Source organism: Schistocerca gregaria, chromosome 5, assembly GCF_023897955.1.
Source record: "Schistocerca gregaria isolate iqSchGreg1 chromosome 5, iqSchGreg1.2, whole genome shotgun sequence".
Taxonomy (NCBI): Eukaryota; Metazoa; Arthropoda; class Insecta; order Orthoptera; family Acrididae; genus Schistocerca; species Schistocerca gregaria.
Genome location: NC_064924.1, coordinates 416,898,937 through 416,923,293, shown reverse-complemented (window position 1 = coordinate 416,923,293; position 24,357 = coordinate 416,898,937). Strand labels below are relative to the sequence as shown.

The 24,357-nt window shown below is 36.4% G+C and overlaps 1 protein-coding gene across 1 annotated transcript in view; it reads left to right on the top strand.

The window, feature by feature from the left end:
* LOC126272745 (peroxisomal acyl-coenzyme A oxidase 3-like) overlaps positions 1–24,357 on the top strand; it is a 173,810-nt gene that overhangs the window by 111,530 nt on the left and 37,923 nt on the right. Inside the window, exons 9-10 of the mRNA XM_049975804.1 lie at positions 4,456–4,576; positions 4,693–4,929. Coding sequence (XP_049831761.1) covers positions 4,456–4,576; positions 4,693–4,929 — 358 coding nt within the window. The remainder of the gene's footprint in view (positions 1–4,455; positions 4,577–4,692; positions 4,930–24,357) is intronic.

Genomic DNA, 24,357 nt, shown 5'->3' with positions numbered 1-24,357 from the left:
AAGTGCTATGTTGCACACAGCACCAAATCAGTATTTTGCTTTGAAATTGTGTGTATTGTATTGTACAAGCATAGAGTATGAGAACTTTTTTAAGGACTGTCTGTTGTGATGGTAATGTGAGTGCATAGTCTACAGCACAGCTGATAATTTGTAGAGCCATATTTGATTCCTGTTGGGGGAGGGGGGAAACCTCATAATATCAAGCTATTCATTAGAAAATTTAAAAATAACAGTTCAATTTCTAAAATAAAAATAATGTATTAAATTTAGTTACAATTACTACCAGTGTAAGTCAAAAGGCTATAGGCCATCACATTGTAGCATGTTGGTATAGTTTTGCATGAGCAGCCATTGGAAACATGTCCTAGTAATTTCCTTCAGTTCTTGTTTTTCTTATATTTTCTGTTTCCTGTTTGTCAAGTATGACATGAACCAATTAGCAAAGCACTTCTTGCAGTGTTCCACTTACTTGTAGTTTGTAGCTGCACTTAGTTTTGAAGAATCGTGAAATCTCATATCTAGTAGAACTGAAATGATATCCTGAAATCTGATGCCACATAGGACAGATCCAAATGATGTAGAATGGACACAAAATAAGATGGAAAGGTGGTTTGTCCCTGCACTATACCCTAGTTGGTGGCCTGTTCTGGTTACACAATTCTCAGTTTACGCAGGTAAATGAAAGCATATCTCTTTATTTTTTAGCACATAAGCCAAGAGAATCACCTAAATGTTGATGACCATTACAGGTTTGGTTAAAGTTCACAGTGGCAAAATATATGTATGACAGAAACACAACTTTAAAAATGGACACAAAATGGCTTGAAGTATTGTCACAAGAGTTTAAAACATTGAAACATATTTAATGTTTGCAGATCAATGGTACTGAGCATTTACTAGTATTGAGCATTTGCTAGTTTGCCTGAGATTTCCAAACACCTAGGTAATACACAGTTTCATACTCTTTACAGACACAGTTATTGCATGTATTTTACCAAGGCACAGAATTTCACTGTAACTGCCACTAAATTGTGAACATCACATATTCAGACTTTCCCATGAACCAACAGACTGCTCAGTGGTCACAAACTCTTAATACAAACCAATATATATCTATGTTATCCATGCACCAGTCTAATATGATCCAACATACAGATGTTAATGGAGTACTGGTTGGATGTGGACATTTTTTGTGCTTGCACTGACATGTTTCCCAAGTGCTTGCAACCTACTGGCTACAGACTTTGCAGCAGGGGCTGCTATATAAGGGCAGGTGTAAGAACATTGTCTGAATTCCAAAATTACATAATGCTTTAAAATACTGTTAAGCTCAAATCTACTGTTTGGCATGAACTCAAAGACACAGGTTTGTTATTTGTTTTATGAAAAATGTTTCACATTAATAATCCAAAAAAATATACAGAAAATTATCATTAGCATCATTTGAAATCCGCTCTTTATGAGAATGGCATCCATCTGTTACTTGTTTTATGAAAAATTTTCCAGATTAATAATACACAAAAATATATAGAACATTATCATTATGCATCATTTGAAATCCCCTATTTACGAGTATGTCATTCATCTTGCAATAAATATTTTATGACTCTAAATTATTCAAAATCTTAATTAATGACTGACCTGAGTAATGAGCAATGTTTTGACCAAGAAACACTGCAGTAAAATCATTGAAGCAAAAAAGGTGATGGAAATTTGAAGGGTCTGAACTTTTTATTCGATTATCTTTTAAATTAATTAATTTCAGATAATTCTAAGTATGTTCTCAGAGAGCTGGGAGTGTCTGCTTTCAAAAGAAACATCTCCTCTGCTGCTGTTTTGTTCCTAGTGTTTTTCTTATTTTATGATGTTATCACACTTTCATTAGATGACACTTTTAATTATGCATTCTTCCAGTAAAACCAACTGCATCATTATACTCATGAACATAAATATAAACAACTGAGTATAAGTTTAGATGAGATTTTGCAGAAAAAAACAATTTTATGTATTCCTTTACATATGATGTATTTCATGTGCACTGCATTAGACATAGAAGGAAATAATGAAAATTTTAGTTATTTTGGGGGCAGAAAACATAGCAGATGGGTGTATTCTAACTCATAATGTTTCACTCTGATGCCATATTCTTGGAGCTTTGCCAACAATATCTTGTAGTCCACTATGTCAAAGGCTTTATGTAAGTCTAAAAAAAATGCCAGTAGTATTTTTTTATTAGAACACACTAGTTTTCAATTTATTTTTTCTGAATCCATGCTGAGTATCAATGAAAATTTTGTTTTTGTCTAAAAATTTCATTAACTTCAAATACATCACTTTATTTATTATTTTACTAAAGCCAGACAATAAGACAATTCCAATAGTTCTCTATACCTGATTTGTCTCCTTTGTTATAAGTAGGGACCATTTTAGAAATTTTTAGGTGTTCTAGAAGTGTGCCTGTCACAGAGCACCAATTGTCTATATCTGAAAGAGACAGTGAGATGTTTGTAATACATTGCCTTAGGATGTAATATGAAATACAAGTTGATGGAACATGGACAACTGCATTCAAGTTGTGTCATACATGTAGATTTATGAGGAACAAGAGTGTAGTTTGTTCTTCTGTTTGTTTCTACTATCATTTTTGTCACTTACTATGCACTTATTTGTCATACCTACATAGCAACACTTGAAAAGATCTGCTGTATATTGAGGATCAATAACACACTTGTTCTCATGGTTCATAGTGACATTTTTTGTCTTAGAGAACATTTTATTTGCTCCCTACTTTATTATTTTCCATACTCCTTGGCTGTTATGAGCTTATCATTGGCCATTTTTCCCTGGAATATCAGTCTGCTGGGGTTCTGAATGTATTTCAGAATGCAACTGTTCGGGAGAGTGGGGTATGTTATTGGTTTTCCATTGTTTGAACAATTCTCTTTGCCTTGCAGTTGAGAGTTTGATGCCATTTTGTATCCATTTCTTGGCTTTTGGAACTGTGACTCTTATTACTTGTGTTTTAAGAGGGTAAGGAATTCAAATAATCACTGAAGTTGCTAGCTAACTTCACAGACTTTTTCATTTGCAAAACTTCTTCCCATCTTTCCCCTGATAACAGGAACCATCTTGCTGTCAATGGTCTTTTACAGTTCTGTATTGGCAGTACATAGGTTGGGAGGGTGATCACTACAGATTGTATTTATACATTTTGCAGTACAACTTGTATTCAAAAATCTTTGATCCTCTTTAAAGCAAAAGCTAAATGGAACACGATATGTTAGTTATAATATGTGATACAGTAACTACATCAAAAATGCTGAATTCCTAAAAAATAGTATGCACCAAAAATTCTCAAAAATGTATTTTTATTCACACATATATGTATACTGAAATTTGGGGTGAACCATTCCTTGAACAGTAACCAGAAATCATAAATACTGATTTGGTATGAAGTAAGCTATGCACAACAATTGTAACTTACAAATATTCTCAAAAGTATATGTCTGCAATTGTTCAAAAATTCTCAAAGATGTACCTCTTTTTTCCTGTAATTGTATAACAAAATTAGGCAATGATTGTTTCTGAATGAGGATACCGTTGTCAAAAGTTTCTAAAATGGACGACTTAAGTTTGCAATTTACCATATAGCACAAATTTGTCAAAGCACTTGCAAATGTTTGGAAATACCCAATAAAACATGATATGCCTATAGAAACCCCAATACGCACATGTGTAGAATATCGAATGAATAATTCACATATATATAGTAATAACAGTTTTATTGACATAAGTACACTCAGATCAACTGGATATGACAAAGGCAAACCAGAGTACACACCCATACTCACACTGGTTAGCAATGTTGCTATTCCCATAAGTACTGACACATTCAGTGAAAGATTATGGAAAAGTGACACAAACAGTAAAATATTAGAATCTAGAATTTCAAATGGGAACATGAATCTTAGGATAGTTCTCAGTTGTATAAGACCCATACAAAGTAGGACTGAAAGGGAATATTTGATGTGTTCAGACAAGGGCAGCAATAATGCTTGTTTGAACCATGGGAGAGCATGACAGTCAAAACTTTCATAAACCAGTATTAAGTGAAGAATCTAGAAATATACTTCAGCCACTAAGTATTGCTTCCATAGGGACACGGAGACCAGAGTAGATTAGTTACAATATGCTTCATATTCAACTGGAGCAATAAGAAATGCTATGAACCATCCAAAATGTGCATCACAGTGGTTTGCAGACTATGTATGTAGATGTAAATGATGCTCATGTCAAAGGTGTTCTAACTTATGTTTGAATCAGTTGAGACAAAATTAAAAACAATTCCTAGAAGATTCATGCTCATATTTGTCTTATACCTATCTACACAAAATGTTGCATCTCCTGCTCCATTTGAAAACAAATTGAGTTTGTGTAATATATCCTTTGTTCCAGGCAAAAATGGGTCCAGAAATTCATGCTCTTTCATCCGCTACCAAACCTTTAGCAAGTTGGATGGTGGGAGATGCCATTAAACGGTGTATAGATATTTGTGGAAAATATGGCTACCTGAAAGGTAAAATCCTGCTGTTTGTATTATATTATTGCAATAGGAATAAATGTCACAATATTTATTGCTGTACATCACAAGCTGTGTAGCTTATGACAAAAAAAAATTATTTTACATTTCAGTATCTGGACTTGGAGATATTCGCAACTTCACTGATGCAATTTGCACATATGAAGGGGAAAATAATGTACTCCTGCAACAAACAAGCAACTGGTTAGTTAATTTGTGGAAAAAACAAAAGGAAAGTGTACATAATTTTGACATGCCTCTCAAGTCTGTTTCATTCTTGTCTGATGCATCAGACATTCTCCAGAGCAGATTTATGGCTATATCAATGGAAGAAGCAATAAATCCAAAAAGTAAGACAATATTTAAGACTAAGTACCACACAATTACCAGTTTCAGATAATGCTGCTGTAAAAAGTGGAAAGACTGGTTCATAGACCTACATAATTTCATAATATGGAACATGTATTACAACTGATAGAAATGGCTTCATACTTCATTGCTCTTGAGTAGTGAAGGTGGTGGCTATGTGAGGTCTTGTGCTATCTGGACACCCTCACATTAATACGGTGTCATAGTAGATATGTAGGTCATGAGTTTCCAAATATTGAGAAAAAATGATTTCTACATATTACTTGATTATTTGAAGCCTGAAATTGATAGCAGTGAGATTCTTGAGGGTAAATTTAAGTGTATATCAAAGCAAATGAGAAATGGACGTGATTTTATTTTTCACAGTAGACAAAAAACTCAAATCCACTTAGATAGAAATTGAAGGTGCATGTGAAACTATTTGGACAAGATTCAGTATCAGGGGTGGACATAAAATGGTAATTGGAATCATCTTCTGATGTAACTGAAAACTTCAGAGAAAACCTCAGTTAACTTGTGCATAAGTTCCCCAATAATACTGTAATCATTAAGGGAGTCTTTAATCATCCAACAGAGATATAGGGAAAATTACAGTTTTGTTAGTGGTGGACATGATGAGACATCCTGTAAAACTCTACTACATGCCTACTCTGAAAATCAACTAGAACAGATAATTAGGAACCCTACTCATCATGGAAAGATATTTGATCAAATGACAACAAATAGGTGTGATCTCTTTGAGAATGTCCACATCAACACTGGTATTAGTGACCATAATGAGGTTGTGGCAACAATGAGTATCAAAGTTCAAATGACAACTAAAACAATCATAAGATATACATGTTCAGTAAACTAGCTAAAAAAATCAGTAATGTCATATTTCAGTGAGTAACTTGAAACTTTCAGCTCAAGTCAGAAGCACGTAGAGGAACTCTGGCTCAAGTTTAAGAGAATAGTTGACTGCGGACTGGATAGATATGTACTCAGCAGAACAGTTCATAATGAGAGGGAGCCTCCATGGTTTACAGTCACTGTAAAGAAACTTCTAAAGAAAAAGAGATCGGTGCATAATATGTGTAAAACAACATGTAGAGCTATAGATAGAGAGATGCTGAATGAAAAACATTTGGCTATCAATAGAGCAATGTGTGACACCTTCAATAATTACCATAGCAGAATATTTTCAAGTGATCTTTCACAGAACCCAAAGCAATTCTGGTTGTATGTAAAGGCTGTTTGTGGCATCAGAGTTAGTGTCCAGTCTGTAGCGAATGAGAGAGTGACTGTAATTGAGGGTAGCAAAGCATTTTCAAATGTTCCTTTACAAAGGAAAACCCAGAAGTATTCCCCCCATTTAATCCTCATACCACTGAACAGATGAATGAAATAAATATTAGTGTCAGTGGTGTTGAGAAATAGCTGAAATCATTAAAATTGAGCAAAACTCCAGGTCCTGATAAAATCTCTGTCAGATTCTATACTGAATTTGTGGATGAGTTAGCCCCTCTTTCACCATAATCTGTTGCAGATCCTCAAACAAAAAACGATGCCTAGTTCTTGGAAGAAGGCACAGCTCAAACATAATTAGGTATCTTGAACAGATTGTCCTCCTCAATGCCAACCAGAGTGGTTTTCAAAATATCAATCATGTGAAACCCAATTCACACTTTTGTCACAGGACATACTGAAAACTGGATCAAGGCAACCAGGTAGATACAGTTTTCCTGATTTCCAAAAAGTATTTGACTCAGTACCACACCTTTTCTTATTGTCAAAAGTACAATCACATGGGGTATCAAGTGCAATTTGTGACTGAATTGAGGACTTTTTGGTAGGGAAGACACAGCATGTTATCTCAGATGGAGAGTCATTGTCAGATGTAGAAGTAACTTTGGGTATGCCCCAGGGAAGTGTGTTGGGACTCTTGCTGTTCATGTTGTATATTAATGACCTTGCAGACAATATTGATGGTAAAATCTGACTTTTTGCAGGTGATGCATTTATCTATAGTGAAGTGACAGCTGAGAGAAGCTGCATAAATATTCGGTCAGATTTTGAAAAGATTTCAATATGGTGCAAAAATTGTGCAACTTGCTCTAAATGTTCAGAAATGTAAAATTTTGCACTTCACAAAATGATAAAATGTAGTATCCTATGAGTGTAACATCAATGAGTCAGTTTTGGAATCGGGCAAACTGTATGAATACCTGGGTGTAACACTTTGTAAGGATATGAAATGGAGTGATCACATAGGTTCAAGCATTATTGCTGCCCTTGTCTGAACACATCAAATATTCCCTTCCAGTCCTACTTTGTATGGGCCTTATACAACAATCCCTGTGTGATTGATTATTGCTGTTGATAGTAACACACTTGTCTGCTCTGTATTAAAAACACTATCTTCCAATATTTGATGGTGGTTTCTGTTGAGTATCAAATTGTTGGGTGATAGGCAGTAGGAGCTTCCAAAATATTTTCATTGAGTTTTCATAAAACTTTGACATAAAATATTTTGTAAGTAATTATTATTTGTGCTTTGTAAATTTTACGCAGTATAGTTATCTCCCTACTTTATAGAACAGAACTGAATAGAATAAATCTTTATTTGTCTTTTGGTATCTTTTCCATACAACTGGCTTTGTCAGTGTGTTGAATACAAGAAACAATAAAATATAATTACATAAATGTGTATAGTACAAATAGATACATATGCTAAAATAATGGGGATAATAAAATAATTGTATATACAGCAGTACTACATAGTGTTATAATAATAATAATAATAATAACAATAGTAATAGTAGTAATAATGCATTAATTAATCACATGTTGTACAACAATAACATATGTATTTATGTTTTATCTCAAGTACCTGGTATAAAAAGGTGTGATTGCTTATGCGTTACTGTCACACACACATATAGGTCTGTTGTATAATGTAGTTATCAGCTGCTTACTGCATATCTCCTGTGTGTCACTGTTCAGAAACTCATCAGTTGCATATTATGACATACATTTGAACCACACTTCTGTGGTATGCTTAAAACTAATCATAGGTAGATTGCTCACTGTCTCTGGGAGTTCATTAATGAATTTCAAGCATAAATACTTATGGCTCTGATGTGTTAATGTCAGTCTTGAGTATGGAAGTTCTAGGTTATAATTTCAAGTATTTTGAATATGGAATTAGGATATTAGGTTAAAATTAATTATGTTTTCTTTAGTATATATTAAACAGTTGCAGATATACATACTAAGCAGTGTCATTATCATGAGTTCTTTAAAAAATCACCAGTAGAGCAGAACCAGTGGCTGGTTAGAGGAAATTAATACTAACAGTGGTATAAATGTGGGCAGTATGTAAAAAAGATTGACTAGCCCTGTTCTAGATACAATCACACCATGCAATTAATTTGACTGTTCCGCTCATAAGAGATTGCACCATTATAGTTGGACACACAAGGGATAATGCAGACAGAGCACAAATAATTCCAATAACATGCATGGTCTTTACGGAATTGTGGCATAATTCATTTCCTCAAAGGCTTATTATGCCATGACTACTTGTCACAACAGTGCAGCACACTCAAAATGTGAAGTTTTTGTTTCCTACGAACTGACTGAAATGTTACAACATTGTACACTGTTATGACAACAAGTGCCTCATTGTTATCTGTTAGTATCTCTAGATTTTTACATTTTTAAATCATACATGTTGTTTAGTTAATAATCCATATGAACTGCACTACATTTGAGTGTATGCAGTACACTTAATTTGGTTCTGTAGTCACCATTGTCTTCATTTTCTTTCTTTCAGTGTTTGTGTTTTCATTTAATTTGCACTTGTGTGACCCTTTCTTCATCCTTTTCCTGTGCTCCTCTTCTTTTTTTTCTTATATACTGGACCTCAATACTCTTGTTACTTTTCTACTCATGTGCTCTTTTTTGTCACCTTGGATTCATCTTCTGCTTCTTTCCTTGTCTCTGTTCCCTTCTTTTCTTGCTTCTTTCTTCTGCACGTTGTACTTGATCCAATGCTTGATTCACAGTCAGTACTTTCATCTACACCTACATACATACATACTGTGCAAGCCACCATACAGTGCATGGCAGAGGATACCTTGTGCCACTTCTTGCCATTCCTTTCCTATTCCACCCACAAATGGAATGAGGGAAAAACAACTGTCTTTATGCTGCCATATAACCCCTAATTTCTCTTAGTTTGACTTCACAAGCCTTACACAAAATCTGTGTTGACAGCGGCGGCATCATTCTGCAATCAGTGCTAAAGTCAGTTCCCTAAATTTTTCTCTATAGAATTGCATGAGAAGACCATAGTCTTTCCCTTGGTGATACCTATTTGCGTTCATGGAGGATTTCTGTAATACTTGCATTTTGATCAAACCTACTGATAAAAACCTAGCAGCTTATCTTTGAATTGCTTCAATGTCTTCCTTTAGCCCTTTGATGGGCACATCTTTCATACTTCCATGAGTAGGTACATTGCGGCTTTTACGCCACAATTAGTATTACATTTTTAACCTAACGAAAAGTAATCTTTATGTAATCACCTGTTACATATTACTGTAGAAAACATAACATAACATTACATGGCTTTATAAAAATAATCTTTTATTTATTTGTTGCTTTCACAGTTGGCTATTATTGTGATTGTAATTTATAACAAGCCGATATTTTTTATTGCCTTTGTGGTTCTTTTAATTATATCACTTAATTGCACTGATTCACATGAAAAGAAAGTAACAAGGAAACACATTATGAAATGGAGTATTCATAAACTCCCACTTCTGTTTATGACTGTGAATAACTTAGACAACTTCCATCTGCAGCTCACTTTCACATTGCACACATTTTGTATCTATGACACTGTGTTTTTTGTATACATTTTTCTTGCCTTTCATACATACCATTTTGGTTCTGTTGTTTTTATGCCTGCCACATATGTAACAAATTCCAAGTTTTATTGGCTCCTTGGTCTTCTCTTCTTTGTGCCTATACTTGGTCAAGAAAGCATGAATATCCTTGGGAAAGTGCCCCAAGTAACGCTTGTTGATTTAAATGTTCTTCCATTGGGTCCAGAGTAAGATGTTTCAAAAAATTTGTCTTCTTTCTTTATTGTCAGGATTGTTGAATTTGAAAATAATGTTTGCATTTATCCCAGCAATATCTAAATGTCTTTAGAAAAGTGCAAGTGGTCATCGTCACATTATTCTGGAAATACTGTAGGAGGAGCACATCTGATCTACAGTGTCTACTCCTCCTTTGGTAGCATTGTAGTACAGATTCACTCTTGATTTCATAGTCTTGATCTATTTCATTTGTGCTGTGCATTTTCGATAAAAAAAATCACAGCTTTATTCTTTTTAGGAACAGTCGAGACCATACAAAAATCACCTCTAAACCCAAAGGGACATGACTGGACTTCTTGGGTTGTATTTGCTTTGAATTCTTGAGGAATCCCCCCCTTTTTTTAGGAGATTTTCAGCCAGAGGATAGCTTCTGTAGTAACTGTCAGTCATAAGATTTCTGTTTGTTTTCCTACTTGGCATCACTAATCTTTGCACAATGTCATCAGGCTTGTCAGACTTCATGTAGGGTCCTGGCATCTGCTTGCAACAGTAAATTTCAAAGTTCAGGGTGTAACATTTTTTGGCATCACACAAGGCATAAATCTTGTTCCCATATTTTGCTGGCTTATTGGGGATACACTGTACAAATCTGCAGCATCCTCTGAAAGGATACAACATCTCAACAATAGTGACAAACTTGCTGATATTTTAGTGAGCAAGCCAGTTGTTGACAAACTCTTGATGGAAGTTCCGAATAGGTGCTAGTTTGTCACTTTGTTTTCTTTCATTCTGGGTACCCAGGTCGTTAAGCCTAAGAGTTCGAAGTGGAAAGCAAAAGTGCTTATAGCTGAAGAGAGCTTGTAAAATAATCATTCCTGTACCATCTGCATCCTGCAATTCACATCAATTCATGTGTCCTCCTTTCTTTATGCCTATTAGATATTAAGCACCTAAAAGTGTCTTTATCTCTGATTTTGTGGTATCTCTGCAGTGTCGTTCTCTTGAATATTGAATTCAGCTCTTTCACTATTCTCGATGTATTGGTTTGTATTTTCCACAATGTTTACAATCATCCTATCAGTAATAAATAGGTGAAATGCATCAGTTTCTTTTTCTGTAATTTCAGTACTTGCTTTTGGACATGGCAAAATTTTTAGGATGTTCTTGGCCTTGTTTTAGAAGAAGAAGGAAGCAGTTCACTTATCCAAGTAGTTTCTTTATCTTTTCCTGTGTAAAATTGGTAATCATCTGTTTGTTGTCTTCCCTCTTCAACCAGGTGGTCATCTGTTTCCTCTGTTGATTGTTCGGAGTCTCTGCTGTGGTTTTCTTCTTCAATAACTTCCTCTTCCAACTCAGATTCACATAAATCTGAAAATTCTTGTAATTCTTCTTCTTACAATTCTTACAATACTTTCTTATAGTCTTCAGGATGTACAATTACATAGGGCCTGTCAAATGCCTTCTTTTCCTCCATTTCCATACTTTTATGAGACCTAATGAAACACATGTTTTTATAAAAGTAATATATTGTAGCAAGTCAACATCCTAGATTGTAAAAGGTAATGAAAATTGCATATGGGAACTTTCATTTGATCTGGATATTCATTATATAGTAATATAAAAGAAAGATTGCTTTTAGGCATAAGAAAAATACAAGTATAGAAAATACTTACATCACAAGGCGTGTAGCAGCAAACACACCACAAATGTAACACTCAATGTTTCAAACAACAATAGCGACCAAACTGCTGAAAGCATGAATCACGCAAATGTAGTAAGTGGTGACACCTGTTGAGAACAACAAATTTGTATCTGGACATGAACGCAACTGTAATGCTATTTGTTATACTAGTAGAAAACTACATCTTGCAGCTAACTGCCTTAGGCGTGCCCACCGAAGGGTTAATCCAACCTGGTGAGAATACCCCTACACTCAAACAGTATTCAAGAATGGGTCACACTAGTGTTCCAACCATGATCTTCTTTAGAGATGAGTTACACTCCCCCCAGAAGTCTCTCACTCACTTTCCTTGCTATTGTCATTTTATGCTCATCCCATGTCATACTGCTTTGCAATCTTATGACAAGATTTAATTGATGGAACTTTGTCAAGTGGCACATCGTTAATACTGTATTTGAATATTACAGAATGTTTTTGCTACTCATCTGCATTAACTTACATTTTTCTGTGTTTAGAGCAAGTTGTCATTCTTCACATCAAATAGATATCCTGCCTTAATCATCCTGTATCCTTCTATAGTCACTCAGTGACGATATTTCTCCTTGTATTACAGCATCATCAGGAAGCAGTCACAGATTGTTGCTCATCCTATCCGTCAAATCATTTATGTATATAGTGAACAATAGTAGTCTTATCACACTTCCCTGGGACATTCCTGGCAATACTCTTCTTTCTGATGCATGGTCGCAATACAGTGCAACATTCTGAGTTCTGTAACTTAAGAAGACTTTGAGACTTTTGCACATCTGAGAATGTATTCTGTATGCTTGACCTTTGTTAACTGTCTGTAGTGGAGCATTGTTTCAGATACTTTCCAGAAATAAAAGGAAATGGAATCTGACTATTCTCCTCTATCCATGGTTCACAAGATATTATGCAAGAAAAAGGCAAGCTGAGTTTCATGTGAGCAGTGCTTTCTAAACACACCCCGATTTGTGGACAGAAGATTTTCTGTCTCAAGTAAACTTATTATATTCAGACTTTGAAATTTCTCATGATTTCAGCAACAAACTGAAGTTAAGGATATCAGCCTGTAATTTTGCAAGTTTATTGCTTTGCACTTTGTGAAACTGAACTGAGATTCAGTCTGGACCTGGTGGCTTATTTATTTTCATCTCTTTCAATTGCTGCTCTGCACCAGCAAATCTATTACTATGTACTCTGTGTAGGACTCTGTGTGGTTGTTGAATGATGGTGTGTCTGTACATTCCTCCTCTGTGGATGATTTCTTAAATGCAAAATTTAAAACTTCAGCTTTTCTTTTGCTGTCTTCTACTGCCACCTCAGACTGGTTTATGATTGACTGATACAATTCTTTGATCTGTTTGGTAATTTTACATAGGACCAGAATTTTCTAGGGTTCTTGGAAAGACTTTTTGCTAGGTATTATGGTGGAAGTTGTTGTATTCCTTGGCTGGTTCAAATGGCTCTGAGCACTATGCGATTTAACTTCTGAGGTCATCAGTCGCCTAGAACATAGAACTAATTAAACCTAACTAACCTAAGGACATCACACACATCCATGCCCGAGGCAGGATTCGAACCTGTGACCGCAGTGGCCACTCGGCTCCAGACTGTAGAGCCTAGAACCACACGGCCACTCTGGCCGGTGTTGTATTCCTTGCACGTTTGTCTTTCTATATACACGTGAATTTCTATCAGTTTCTGAATGTTGACATTTTCAGTTTCTTTTTTCTTTTTTTTTTTTTTTGAACCAACAGTGCAGTTGTTAATTAACCATGGTTGGTTTTCTCCATCCTTCATCCACTTACTCAACACATACTTCTCCAAAGTGCAGTTTACAATCAGTTTAAACTTTGCCCTTAATTCCTCTACAACTGTCATATTGGAATTAAATGATGTCCGTTCATTGTCTGAGTAGAGTGCTAACAACTTGTTATCTCCTCTTTCCAGCATAAATACTCTCAAAGCCTCCTTGATGGATTTACTAACCTCAGTAGCCACCATCACTATGATGACATCATGTTCACTGTACGTCATGATCTCCATAATTTTTTTTGCACTAAAGAACAGAGAATTTCAACTGATTCTTCAATGTTGACATCGTGATTTCTTTACTTGCACTTTTGACCAAGTCAGCCATTTTTATTCACTACCAGGTCTAAAAAATTTCCATTGCACGTGGGTTGTCAAACCAGCTGCTTAAACCAGTTTTTGGAAATCGTGTTCAGAGCTACTCTACAAGAATGTCTCTCGATACCACTTGCAATGAATCCATAGATATCCCAGTTTATACTCAATATGTTAAAGACATTTCTAACTAATACTCTGGGACTGGGATACTTTTGCACTAAAGAACAGAGAATTTCAACTGATTCTTCAATAGTTACTGTAGGATTTGGTGGCCAATAAAATCATCCAATGATTTACGTAAGTTCACCTAGGCTTGTTATGTGGGTTCAAATAACTTCACATTCAGATTACATTTTTACTTCAATGACATGATATTTTTGTCATCTGCAGTGAGTACTCTCCCTCCTACAGCATCTACCACAAAAAGCCCTCCTCAAGTTTTTAATATTGGTTACAACCTTCAGCAGTTTCGATATGCCAAGCATCTAATTCTTCTTGTAAGTATCATACAGTGAAGTTGGTCTTTTTCTTCTTGTTTCTTTTGGTGGTCTCTGAAAGATTCACATATTGACTGATCTGGTTGTTCAAGCTCTGCCTTTTCACTTTTGACAACTCTTTTATATGTCTGTCCAGAGTTTGCACTTTGGTATACCAAATAAGTTAGTAAGAGAAGGTGCTAATCTGTTGTGGTACAGAAAACAAGTCAGAAGGCTGTTGCATAAGCAGAGGAAAAAGCATGGAAATTTAAAAGAGCATACAGAAGCTCAAAATTTAGTACAATCTTCAATGTGAAATGATTTTAATAGTTTCCAAAATGAAACTCTGTCTCAAAATATGACAGGAAATCCAAAAATATTCTGTTCTTAAGTAAAGTACACCAGTGACAAAATGCAATCAATATATTCACTGTGCAATAGCAATGGTAATGTTTCTGATGGCAGTACCATTAAAGCAGAGTTACTGACAACAGTCTTTCAAATTTCCTTAACTGAATTTGAATCAAGAACAACAGTCAACATGAGTAACTTAGACATTGATATAGTGAAGCATCTTAAATCACTTAATAGAGGCAATACCTTTGGTCCAGACTGTATACCAGCTAGGATCCTTTCAGAGTAAGCTGACATCATAGCTCCAGAGTCAGCAATCATATTCACCCTCTTGCTCATTAGAAGATCCATACCAAAAGACTGTAAAGTTGCACAGGTCACACCAGTACTCAGGAAAGGAAATAGGAGTAATCCACTGAATTATATATCCATATCATTAACATTGATTTGCAGTAGGATTTTCGAAAATTTCCTGTGTTTGAACATTATGAATTACCTTGAAGAAAATGATCTACTGACACACAGTGAGCAAGGATTCAGAAATTTATATTATTCTTGTGAAATACAACTTATTCTCATCAAGTGACACAGGATATCAGACTGATTCCATATTTCTAGATTTCCAAAAGGCTTTTGATACCATTCATCACAAGCAATTTTTAATCAAATTACAAGCCTATGGAATATCATCTCAGTTGTGTACCGAGACTCATGATTTCCTGTCAGAAATATCACAGTCCACAGTAATTGATGGAAAGTCATCAAATAAAACTGAAGTCATGTCTGGTGTTTTTGATGTAAGCACATACCCCCACAACAAGAAAAATGAAACAATGGAAAATCCAGGATGGAATGTAACAATATTATGAAAAAGGAAGTTGCTACTCACCATGTAGCAGAGATGCTGAGTCGCAGATAGGCACAACAAAAAGACTGTCACAAAGATAGTTTTTGGCCAGTAAGGCCTCCATCAACAATATACCACACACACACACACACACACACACACACACACACACACACACACACACACACACACACAGGCAACTGCAACCACACTATGAGCAGCAGCACCAGTGCATGATGGGAGTGGCGACTGGGTGGGGGTCAGGAGGAGGCTGTGGGAGGGAGAGGGAGGAATAATCTGGTAAGGGTGGCAGGCAGTGAAGTGCTGCTGGTTAGGCAATGGGCAAGGGAGAGGTGGGGAGGTGGGAAATAGCAGAAAAGGAGAGAAGTAAGCAGACGGAATGTGATGGTGGAATGACAGCTGAGTAGTGCTAGAATTGGAACAGGGAAGGGGCTGGATGGGTAGGACAATGACTAACGAAGATTGAGGCCAGGAGGGTTACAGGAATATAGAATGTATTGCAGGGAAAGTTCCCACCTGCACAATTAAGAAAAGCTGGTGTTGGTGGAAAGGATCCACATGGCACAGGCTGTGAAGCAGCCATTGAAGTGAAGGATGTCGTGTTTGGTAGTGTGCTCAGCAACAGGGAGGTTCACTTGTTTCTTGGCCACAGGGCATAGAATGCAGCACAGTGGTTGCAGCTTAGGTTGTAGATCACTTGACTGGTTTCACAGGTATCCCTGCCTTTGATGGGATAGGTGATGTTTGTGACTGGACTAGAGTAGATGGTGGTGGAGGATGTATGGGACATGTCTTGTATCTAGGTCTATGAAAGGGGTATGAGCCATGAGGTAAAGGGTAAAGGTATTGCTGGTGGTTAGTAGGTTTGATATGGACTAGAGGAATCCTTCCTATGAATCCAGAATCCTAAACCCCTCACTTTGTTCACATTCATTGATGACATCTCTGTGATATAGATTGAGTGTGAGGACACCTTATCCACATTCCTCCAGAAACTCAAGAGCTTTTTCTCCCAATTCTTCACCTGGTCCCTACTCAACCCAACAAGCCATCTTCCTAGATGTAGACCTCCACCTCAAAGATGGCTACATCAGTACCTCCATCCATATAAAACCTATTAACCACCAACAATACCTCCACCCATTCCATACTAAGAAGGCCCTTCCATACAGCCTAGCCACCAGTGATCGTCACATCTGCAGTGATGAGTGGTCCCTCTCAAAATATACTTAGGGTCTCACTGAACTCTTCACAGACCATAATTATCCTCCCAACCCTGTAGCAAAACAAATCTCCAATGCCTTGTCTTTCCAGTCTTCCATCACCTCCCAAATTCCCACTGTCCAGCCGTAGGGGAGCATTACCCTCATAGCTCAGTGTTACCCAGGACTGGAGCAACTGAATTACATTCTTTGCCAAGGTTTCAACTATCTCTCACCATATCCTGAAATGAGAAATGTCCTACCCACTACCCTTCCCACCCATCCCACTGTGGTCTTCCTCCAGCCACCGTACATACACAATATACTCTTCCATCCTTACACATGCACTGCTTCCAACCCCTTACCTCATGGCTCAAGCTTCCAGGTATGTCAAGTGGTAGTATGTCCATGAGTTTTCAACTGATTTTTTTCTCAGCCATTGTCAACTGATGATGAGAACAGTGCAATAAACTAAGAGTCGATTTCATTGATCCCAACAAATTTCTAAGTGCAAAGTGTCTTGCCAAAGATGGTCTGCATCTGAACAGGTTGAGCTCAAAAATATTCACCAAGATGTTCATAAATACTTGCCAGGTTACAAAAAATAAGGAAAACTGATAAGTGGTGATAGGGGTGAAAAAACTTGTGTGGCATTAAGAAAGACAAAACCAAACCATTATCTGGCAAGAAATGTGCTAAAACCCATAACTAATAGTCAAAGTAGGTATGTTATCCACTGGAATATAAATGGTTTAAACATTTATGCTTCTAACAATAAAAGCTCCAAAATAGATGAACTGGAAATCATTCTGTCAGAATGTGCAAATTTTAGAGTTGTTTGTTTAAATGAGCACCTGTTTACTCCAAACACAATTAAACTTCTAAACAAAATAGGGAACGACAGATTAGCAAGTAGCTTTTCCAGAAGAAACAAGTCACATGGAGGCTCATGTATACTTCTACATAGTGATATAAATTAGGAGACCAGAAATTGTTTTAATTATTTAACTTCCTCTGAATGTAAGCCTTTACTTAGAGGGACTTCCTTCAAGCAGGTATGCCTATCAGCGTGACTTCAGTCTAAAAAAGGTGAAGCTCTAACACCAACTACTACAGGAATTTTTCCATGAGTGATTGAACCACCACCCACTACACTGTCACCTATAAGCTTTGCCAGCCTACCGTTCTCATACCTATTGAGGTACAGGCCATGTCTAGTGAAACCTGATCTACTGATAGACCGAAATGACACCACTGATATGTGACCCATGCCCCCTGCCATCAGCACTCTCTCCAGCTCCATGTTAACATGCCTAACAGCCGCATTAAGATGAGGCTGATCATGATGCTGAAACAGTTGCATGAAATGCACATTACTGCCACCAATTTGAGTAGCTATCTTCACCAGGTCACCACCTACATCATATTCCCTGTCAATATCAAGACTGTTCCCTGCTCCACCCACTATCACCACCTGATCCTCCTCCATAAAATTCCTACATAACTCCCCTAAGCTGAGCCAACCCTGCACTAGGCTTCACAATGCTGGTGACCTTGTACTCACTCACCAACACTTCCTGCAACTGCTGGCCCACACCTCTACCGTGCAAACTACCTAGCAGCAGAACCTTCTTCTTTTTGTTAGACTTTGTAACTGACCTAGGCCTCCTAACTGCTGAGGCCTGCTGCATGTTCCCTACATCTACAGCTGCAAGAGGCTCCTCTGCACTCAACTCTGATATTTGGTCAAATCTATTGCATTTACACAAAGTATAGCTGTATTAATACCTCCTCTTCCTAGCTGCCTTCTTCTGCCAGTTCCCATTCCCACCACCCCACCAGCCTCCTCAACCTATCTAGTTCCTCCGTTGCACATTTTAACTACACCTGAAGGGCACAGATCCTAAGCTCCTGGTATCAACTTATTTCTACTATAGATGCTGCATTACCAGGAGAGGATCTCGCTAAAATGCCCACTGGCTTCCCCACTGCATTCCCCCCAATGTAAACATTTTCAGCAAATCCCATACCATAACCCACTGCTCAAAAACCTACAACAGACACCACACTTCTCACTCATGGTAAAATTTTACAGTTACTGACAAAAAACTATACGTCTACTTTACCTAAGTTCAGTTAGAGCAGTAGAACTATTTATAGAACTAACAACAGCAGTCTCGAAATTCTCTGTCTACTAAGAATGCAACTAGTTGTATTAATACTAATACACCACAGCTAATACCAATACCAACAAAACTTCACAAAATTATTAGCTAAAACCAAACATTCAAGCAGCCAATGGAACACAACAAAATTAAAATACTGAATGAAAATTTTACTGAAATGTTTCACTAGGAACAATAAGAAATGTCAGCTGAAAATTAAAGCTCAAAGTTTACTAAATGACTTAAATGCACACAAAACTCTAAAAACACAGTGAGCGAATGTTTCCAAAAGTTTATTAAATTGTCATTTCGCCACAAACAGCATGAAACACCACTGAAAACTATTAAATTTAGTAACTGTATAACAGCACACAAATAACTTTGTCAGTACTTAGCTCTATAACTACTACAGTTGAAAACTGCATGCTGAAAAATGTAAACACACTATTATAGTCTGATATTGTTTGATTATTTGTGTATAGATTAAATGAAAAGAAGTGGGGGGGGGGGGGGTAGGGAGGGTGCAGGACAATGTTCCAGGTGAGACCATTCTTTTGTTGATCCCATTCACTTACCCTGCTTACCACCATTACAAAAAACTGTCTGTTTTGTAATACATATTCAATAATTCTTGTGACCTAACATTCCTTAAATGTGTTGTAGAGTTTTTTTTCTTTTTTTCCCACAATCATTACCTGATCCTCCTTCATAAAATTCCTACATAACTCCCCTAAGCTGTCAGTCACCTGAGCCACTGATTTTCCAGGTGTAAATCTGGTCTGTTTGGGAATGAGCTCTTGGTCTGGAATATTTGTATACAGATGGCATATGGGTGCTACTGGAAGGTAGTTCTTAAGCTGGCTTGTGTCTTTCCAGGATTTCACTAGTGTTACTCTGTTTGATTTCCACCTCACCTTTGGGATCTTGCAATCTGCAGCTAAGCTCAGACTGTAACTGGCCATTGGAGTGTTGAAGTGACTGCAGTGGATGTTCAACAAAATCCGGTAAACATTTATAGCACTGGAATGAGCACCAGTGATGACACAGGTGCCAGACTGGCTATATGAAAACTGCAGCAACGATTACACAACAGTGAATTGTGTTTTATTCATCTCATGGCGTACATTTGCAATCTATTTGGTTTGCATACAGGAGACATGTCAAAAATCCATAAAACAGTTACAATAATTTTTACATTAATAAATAATAGAGCTATAATAAATAATAACACAATAAAGATATTTCCTGGAACGTGTAACACATTGTATCCAGGTCAAATTTCCAGTTTATCCAACCTGAATTCATCCATCGAGTAATAATGCTTCAGTGTCAGTACCTCAAATGGTTCAAATGGCTCTGAGCACTATGGGACTCAACTTCTGAGGTCACCAGTCCCCTAGAACTTAGAAATAATTAAACCTAACTAACCTACAGACATCACACACATCCATGCCCAAGGCAAGATTCAAACCTGTGATTGTAGCAGTCGAGCAGTTCCAGACAGTAGCACCTAGAACCGCTTGGCCACTCTGCCCAGCATTACCTCATATAGCTTTCTTTTAAGTGATCCTAAATTCATCTACATCAACTTTTAGGCAAGATTCAAACCTGTGATTGTAGCAGTCGAGCAGTTCCAGACAGTAGCACCTAGAACCGCTTGGCCACTCTGCCCAGCATTACCTCATATAGCTTTCTTTTAAGTGATCCTAAATTCATCTACATCAACTTGTTCCCTTTTAATTTATTACAAATTTTCATTCCCATGCAGCGAGGACCCTGGGCATACAATCTGAGGCAGTGGGTGGGGAGCATAATATTTTATTTGTTTTTAGTATCATGCGACTGGACAAAATGATTTCTCTCAAATAATTTATGTCTGGTGTACAAAAATACAATAATCTCAAATATGTATTAGGATAACAGAGTTAATATTTTAAGTTTTCTAAATAATGGTCGACATGGTTCTTTGTGATTTGCAATGCACATATTTCAAATGGTTTTTTTCCTGTATTTTTAGTATCTGCACTATGTTTATCGAGTTTCCCCAAAAAACGAATAAAATACCTAATAATGGATTCAAAGTAGCTTGTATATGCTACATTTTGTGTGTCCATATCAGTTGCAGTTGATAATATTTGCATTTCAAATGCAAAGCTTCTCAGTTTGTTTGCCAGGTATTCAATGTGTGTCAGCCAGCTCAAATTTTTATCTACATTTAAACCTAAGAATTTGACTCAGTCAACTTCTTCTATACCTTGGTTGTTGTGTACAAATTTAATCTGCTCACATTTTGACTGTTTGGTTTGGAACAGCATCATATGGTTCCTAGATATGTTTAGATTCAAACCATTTAACTGAAACCAAGTTTCTAAGGTACCGAGGGTACTGATCAGAGAATTGGGAATTTTTTTCCAAATCCTGATCTTCAACTAAGACAGAACTGTCATCTGTGAACAGAACTGATGGGGAGCTGATATTTAACAGTAAGTCAATAACATAAAAGAGGAATAGAACTGGACCTAATATGGAGCCTCGTGGAACACCCTGATTGGTTGGGTGTTTCAGGAAGGAGACCAGACAGCGTGGTCATCAGTCTCATCGGAGTAGGGAAGGATAAGGAAGGAAGTCAGCCGTGCCCTTTCAGAGGAACCATCCCGGCATTTGCCTGGAGTGATTTAGGGAAATCACGGAAAACCTAAATCAGGATGGCCGGACACGGGATTGAACAGTCGTCCTCCCGAATGCGAGTCCAGTGTCTAACCACTGTGCTACCTCGCTCGGTGGGAACACCCTGAGATATTATTATTATTATTATTATTATTATTATTATTATTATTATTATTATTATTTTCCCTCTTTCTTGTCAGAAAAATAATATGCACCATTTGAAGAAACGCTAACTCTTTGCTTTCTGTTGGATAAGTAGGATTTAAGCGATTGTAGGGTACTGCCACTAATGCCATACTTTTCATGTTTGTGAACAAGCAATGCATGGGTTACAGAATCAACTGCCTTTGTGAGGTCACAGAAAATTCCTGCCACCTTATTCCTCTTGTCTAATGATGTACTTATTTTCTCAATGAAACTGTTTACTGCATCTATGGCATTTTTCCCCTGCTAAAAAACCAAATTGATTGTTTAGAATAATAGAATATTTAGAAATGAAGTTTTGGAGTTGTGCACCAGCAAGTTTTTCAAGTGTTTTAGGTAGGACTGGGGGAAATGAGAAAGGATGATAATTTCCCATCATCTCAATTGATCCCTTATTGAAAAGTGGTTTGACTTCAGCATATTTCAGTACCTGTGGGAAACAGCCCTCTTCAAAACATTGATTTATTATTTGAGTTAGTGGGTTTGCAATTATGTTGTGTATCACTTTAATAACTTTGGTGGGTATTTCATCCCACTCTGCAGATTTTTGGTTTCTTAATGTTAGAATAGCAATAGAGTTTTCACCTAGGCCAAAGGAATTTATTTTGTTGTGATAATCTGTTACATCTACAACAGACTTTGCTGCACTTAAGAAGAATTCATTAAAGTATCCTGCTGTTTGAGTTGGATTTACAATAGTATTTCTTTCAATGTCAATTTTTGAAATTTCTTGGTAACAGGCTTTAACACCAAACTCAGATTTAATGATGGACCACACAGCCTTTGTCTTATTTTTATGATTTAAAATTAGCCTGCTCTTTGCCAGTTGTTTTGCTGCCATGACAACTCTTTTAAATATGGTTTTAGAGAGTCTAACATATTTAATGAAATCAATATCTTTATTATATTTTAGTTCTCTGTGCAATTTCCTTTTCCTTACATTGGAAATTTTTATGCCCTGGGTAATCCACTTTAATTTATTTGTTATTTTATTGCTACAGAGTCTAGGTGGAAATGTTTCATTAAAGACACCAAGAAAACTATTTAGGAATTTCTCAAAGTTTTTGTCACTTGAGTTTCAATGATCAACAGGCCATGTTTTCCCTTTTAGCTTCTCACTAAATGTTAGCAAGTTTTCTTTGTTAAAGTTCCTGCTCATTTATTTATTTATTTATTTATTTATTATATCCATCCTTCAGCATTAACATGCAATCGATGTCGTCAGAAGAGTTCTCATATGTGAAATGTTCCTGTCTATCTGTCGCAGCTCAGTGAACAATGCCCAATGATCCAAAATACCTAGATCTAGATAAAATTTATACACATCTTCATATACATTATTAGTTAGAACATTGTCAATACATGTTGCTGATTGCCCATTGTCTCTGGTTGATTCAAAGAAATATAATTTGAAACCACATTACTTTACTGAGTAAGAGAATCTTAAAGCATGGTTACTATCACATGTCAATATTAAAATCAGCAGCTATTGAATTTTTTGTTCTTTTTTGCTCTGCAAAGGTCTTCTAGCATAATTTGAAGCTTAGATTAGAATAGTTCTGTAGTTGACGTCCCTGGAATTCTGTATATTGATATTATTATAACATTTGCTAGTGAGTCCACTATTTCTAGCAACAGCTCTCAAACACACAGTATTAATTCTCTGGACAAGATCCTGAATATGAGCTTTCCAAGACAGTTTACTATCTATCAGTTTACTATCTATCTGAACACCTAGAAATTTGAACTGTTCAGTTTCACTAATCATATGCCCATTCTGTGAAATTAAAAGTCAGGTTTTGTTGAATTGTGTGTTAGAAACTGTAAAAACTGAGTCTTACTGTGCTTTAGCATTAGTTTATTTTCTACAATCCATGAACTTAGGTCATGAATTGCACTATGTGAAACCGAGCCAATACTGCACACAACATCCTTTACCACCAAGCTAGTGTCATCAGCAAACAGAAATATTTTAGAGCTACCTTATCATTATAAGAGGTGAAGCAATTGTGAGCTATTCCCCATATTCTGTAATGTTCCAATTTCTGGAGCAATCAAATGCCACAGTTAAATCAAAAAATATGCCTAGCATTCGAAACTTTTTGTTTAACCTGTCCAGTACCTTACAGAGAAAAGAGAATGTAGCATTTTCAGTTGCTAAATGACTTCTAAAGCTGAACTGTACAATTGATAGCAAATTGTGTGATATAAAATGATCATTTTTATCCTTAAATACACAGCTTTTTCAATAACTTTAGTGAACACAGATTGCATAGAAATAGGTCTAAAATCAAATGACCCTCCTCTTTTTAAAGGAGCATTCGTTTTAACTGCATACTAAAGTACACCTGAGATGCCACAGTCAGACCAACATAGCAGTATACAACATGCTGCTAATGGCAAACACCTCTTTAAAACGATAAATACAGCTGTTTGAGATGATTATAAATGAAATAATTTGGATACGGTAACTGTAGGTGGCTCTCCTGTATTCATCAAACAATAGTTTTCCTTTAGAATTATCTTTCAAAACATCAGGTTTTAATAA